This window comes from Cydia splendana, chromosome 16 (genome assembly GCF_910591565.1).
Source record: "Cydia splendana chromosome 16, ilCydSple1.2, whole genome shotgun sequence".
Classification (NCBI taxonomy): Eukaryota; Metazoa; Arthropoda; class Insecta; order Lepidoptera; family Tortricidae; genus Cydia; species Cydia splendana.
This window is the reverse complement of record NC_085975.1, coordinates 3456057-3460776: the sequence shown is the minus strand read 5'-3', so window position 1 is coordinate 3460776 and position 4720 is coordinate 3456057. Positions and strand designations below refer to the sequence as shown.

At 36.6% G+C, this 4720-nt stretch overlaps 1 protein-coding gene across 1 annotated transcript; it reads right to left on the bottom strand.

Annotated features, from left to right (window-relative positions):
* Positions 1-2008: 2008 nt before the first annotated feature.
* On the bottom strand, positions 2009-4078 carry LOC134797997 (uncharacterized). Its single transcript, XM_063770332.1, has one exon. It carries the CDS (start codon positions 3872-3874, stop codon positions 2009-2011), a length of 1866 nt encoding a protein of 621 aa, XP_063626402.1. The 5' UTR covers positions 3875-4078.
* Positions 4079-4720: the final 642 nt, after the last annotated feature.

Genomic DNA, 4720 nt, shown 5'->3' with positions numbered 1-4720 from the left:
AAAATAAACTTAGAAATCTTAGAAAATTTAAATTAGAAAGTTTTGAATCTTAACTGCAGCAAAATTGTTCGTTTAATTTAACTTCCAGACCATTGTGCAGTTTTGCCTAGGATGACGCACAGTGCTTTCAATATTAAACTATATTTGTATAATATTATGGTCTACTTACCACATTTTAACTGTCTTTATATATAAGCGAAAACTGCGTCTTGCGCTAAAAGCGCACTCGTTAATCAATGTCTCGGTTAAGTTAGGGATGTCGTCCAATTATGAAATTTATTAAACATTTCTTGGAAATAGCCTCTTTTATAATTTTATGGCGAAATATCTAAGTATAATTCTGTGAACGTTTCCGAGTCGCTAGGGCTCGTGAAAATTCTGGGTACCAGACAATTGCTTTATTGCGCAAGTCGGTAGTAGGTAGTAAGTAAGTTGCTGGCCCAATACTACAGGGTTCTATGTTACATTTTCAATATAGTTGAAATTCGACTTAATGTCACTATGGCAATGTTCAAATTTCATTTCAATGTGAAACATAGAACCCTGTAATATTGGGCCAGCGAAGTAAATACTTGTCAACGTCAACCAAACCTAATTACTACCCGTAATCTTATAAACTGACATGCGAGCGCTGCGTGAATTCGATTCATGTACGTAATTATCTACGTCAGAATTAAATATCAGGGATATAATTATATTCTGTTTAATAACGAAAAGAGACCTTTTATACACACGTACTAATTTTACACTATTTTAAATGAGATTAGAGGACAAAATGTCTTCGACTTGTATTGGAAAACACGTCAGGGAGTTAGCACTAAGTGACAGCGAGACAAGGCATGCGAGAGAGACAAGTTTTCTCGCTCGTATTATAATACTCGCACGCGACAAGTCGTACTATTATAATTATTATAAATTATATTATATTTGATCTGAACAACGTCACACGACACAAAAATGTCAAATTGTTATTGATTCCACAGTTTATGTAGACACATATTTAAGTAGTTGTTAATTAGGTAAAATTGAATTAACTAAATTATTTATATCAAAATTGTGCCAACTATGTACTAAAGTAGAAAAATATATATTGTAGTGTAGATTAGACATAACTTGATAATTTTATATTTTTACATCGTTGTCTTATATCAATGTCTATTTTTGTATAAATGTTCCTTAATGTTAGTAGATACATGCTTAAAATATTACGGGGGCAGAGTTCGAAATAGATTGTTGTTTTATAAACATTACTTACATATATGATTATTATTTTACGGCATAGGTACAATTTAGTTGTGTCCTTGTATCTCTTAGTAGATCGTTTTATAGCGGCTTCCATTTATGTAAGTCAATTAATTGTGTTTTAATGTAGTTGTAATTTAAAATAATTTGATGTCAGAATTAGATAAAACACATTTTTAACTACATGTATGTTTTATTTCACTATCCTAACTATATATATTATAATTAAAGTTGTGACAAATACCCAAAAATACTACCTATGTGCTAAAATAAACAAATACACCGTGTTTTTTTTTATTTCCGTTAATTTCAAGGGTGCATGCCTGAGCTTCAATCAAGTAACTTTCTCAAAGACACCGATATTCTAATTAACTCCATTTCGGAGATAATCAATAATTTATTTGTTTCCTATAAGGACTCTACAAGCGTGGACACTTGCCTTAGGGCCGGTTTAAATATTGATTGATTACAACAACGCTATATGTACATTTAATTACTTTTTGAACTTATTTTTTTTTTACAAAATAAAACCAGAATATATTTTTTTTACAAAATTAACTATGCCATTTAGTTCTCTTAAACGTACTTAACCATACCCTGAAGTTAACGGAATTCAATAAAATTAATACGGGCTATCTTCGTAACGTAACGTCTAAAATTGCAAAAACCATAGCAATAATGTATAGCATCTTAGAAGCCATAACTACCGTGTCAAATACCGAAGAAAAGTACGAGTATATCACCACAGTCGAAGCTACTAAAAAACTTAGTGAACAAACCTATGATTTCGATTACCAACAATTTTGTCCGTTATTAATGTGCGCTTAACTACAATATGTCGCTTAATGACCGCGGTTTTGGGCCTCAACATCTCCATGACAAACACTGCCACGGATACAGCATAGCCAATCAGAAGGCAGAGTATGCAACTCAGAATCTGGTGGTCCGTCAAGGGTGTAGGGTCGGGAGACAGTTTAGTCAAGGAACTGTAGGGCTTTTTCGATGCTTCGCGATCCAGCAAACCACTCTCAATGAATCTTGGAAGCCAGATGGAGAGTGGAAGAACGAATGGAGAACTCGTCTTCATCCAAATGACGAGCGGTACCGTTAATATCGAGTCTGGAAGAACGTGACCGCATTCGTGCTCTTTCTTACCCTTTGCTAAGCAATTTGCCCATGCGTATTCTACAGAAGTAGCCAGTACAAACTCCTTCCGACCTTCAACGATATCGGTGAACACTTGCTCGAAATTAGCTTCTGGTATGACCTCAAAATGCTCGCTTATGAAGGGATCGTATTCAAAATGTGTCAGTATTCCACGTCGCCCTCCGAATTTGTATCCGTAATCAACAGTCTCCTTTAAATTGGCGAAGTTACCCACTATAGGATCAGTTTTCAAGGCGCCAATCAAAACGCTCTGGTAAGCACTTCTGACTACGAAAGTAAACCATATCCATAAGCTGATGATATAGAAATCTCTGAAACGTCTAGGAGCCACACGGATAGGTTGTCCCAGCATTACTCCCCAGGTTCTAAAAGCAGCGCCTTGTATTTTGTGAACGTTCTTAAAATGTTTGTAGCAGAACTTTTTTACTCTTCGAAACTTCAGCGTGAACGGCAGAGAAGTTACAAAAAACAGGATGCAAAGTAATACCAGCCATAGATAGCTGTTCAAAGGTGTGAATAAACGCCACCACACCGGCCCTGGGCCTATAGGCGGGGCTAACCAAGCGAGGCGTACACGAAAATACGGCAGCGAATAGTCTAGAAGCCCTAAGCGATCCACTCCCAGAGGAATACTGCAGGTTGAAATATTCGCGAGCCCAGAGATGACGTCATTCAGGGAATCCGACCAGTTCTTGGCGCGATCAGAGTCTATGCTGACATAGTCGCTCATTAAAATCATTGGCGTGAAATTCATTTGGTCCCTCAGCAGTTTCACGATCGTCTTTTTAATCATTTGCAAAGGAACCAGTTTCTCTGTAGTGGGATGATACAGTTTATTCGTGGATACGTAAAGGGGACATTTGTGCATGTTCTTCATCTTGTTAGGGAAAGCTTTGAATTTCAGAGATGAGTTATTATTCCAATGCCGAATGAGAACAGGTTGCGTTTCGTGGCAGTGCGTGTGATTGCGATACGGATAGTACGTGTATAGACCGATTTTATCATCATCTCTTGTAATGATGAGGACATTAACAGCGTTAAAACTCCACATTATGTCGGTGATCCTTTCAAGTTTCACTGGATTGAGTAAGATGATTAAAAACTTAGCTCCACTTGTCAGAACGGTCTTACCTTTTAGATCCGGCTTCATGACATTGAGAATCCTTATGAAAGAGATGTAAGACTCTATTACGACGACTACATGTCTCGGTGGTGCATCGTCTCTCTTCGTCTCTATAATAACTGTACCTTTAAATGATTTCAAGAATTTGTTGGACACTTGATCTTCAACTTCATTTGACAATAAAACAGTATGTTTTCTGACATTAAAATTAGCATTAGCCACTTCTACGGCACATTGTATCATTTCATCTTTTGTTTTTTCTTCCAATGGGATTGTCAAATTAGCTTCTATAAGCAAATAACAAGAACACAGTAGTAAGATTACTAAGGGTAGTTTATTCATTTTTAGAAAAGTACCTACATGAGGTTTGATACTCGTAACTAGTTTAACGGAGAGCTAGGAAATGGCCTTTTAAGCAATAAAACCATACGCCTAAGATAATGGCTCCATCAGCATGGACCATCAATCAAGCTTTGTTCTCTGTGGCGATGCATTTTCGTGTCACGTAGACAAATTAGCGAGCTAATGGACGCAAGCCTTTATGCAGTTTTGATAGCGGTGATTTTTTAAGCAATGGCCAGCGAACATTAAAGCGTAGCGAAGACATTTTTATGTTATGTGCGACGTTGGATACAGTCAGTGCCGAATTTATTTAATTAAGTATTATGTGATTTATGTAGCTTATAATTTCATTTCAAAGAGTCTGTGATAAGTACAGGCAAATAAAAGTCGTACTTATTAATAATAATATTTTATAGCGCTTTAAATTTTTGACATAGGTACGTAAAGTGATCTTGGTTACTTACCGCACTAGTGCGGTAAAGTAGCACCATAATTACTTATATAAGTACTATAATTGTACATTCCGATACAAGTAGGAAAAGTAGGGTTTAAATTCTGTTTATCGCCACTCGTTGCGAATTACCTTTTAGAACGTGTATTGTACAACGTTTTACAGTACATATGTATGGCCCCTTAAATTTTCGACATAGGCACGTATTGTGCTAATTACCGCACTAGGGCAGTAAATAGCCCACATATGTACTGTAAAAATAGATTTCTTTACGATTGTCGCTTGTCGATATCATGTCACGGTAGAGCAAGCACACCGCACCCACGACGGCGCTCTTTCCACTCCACACTGCAACGCCGTTGCTAAGCAACGCACCAATCAAAACAAAACAATAA

What these genes read in the sequence shown, in the direction of transcription:
- LOC134797997 (XM_063770332.1), bottom strand. Translation starts at nt 3,874, where the DNA reads ATGAATAAACTACCCTTAGTAATCTTACTACTGTGTTCTTGTTATTTG.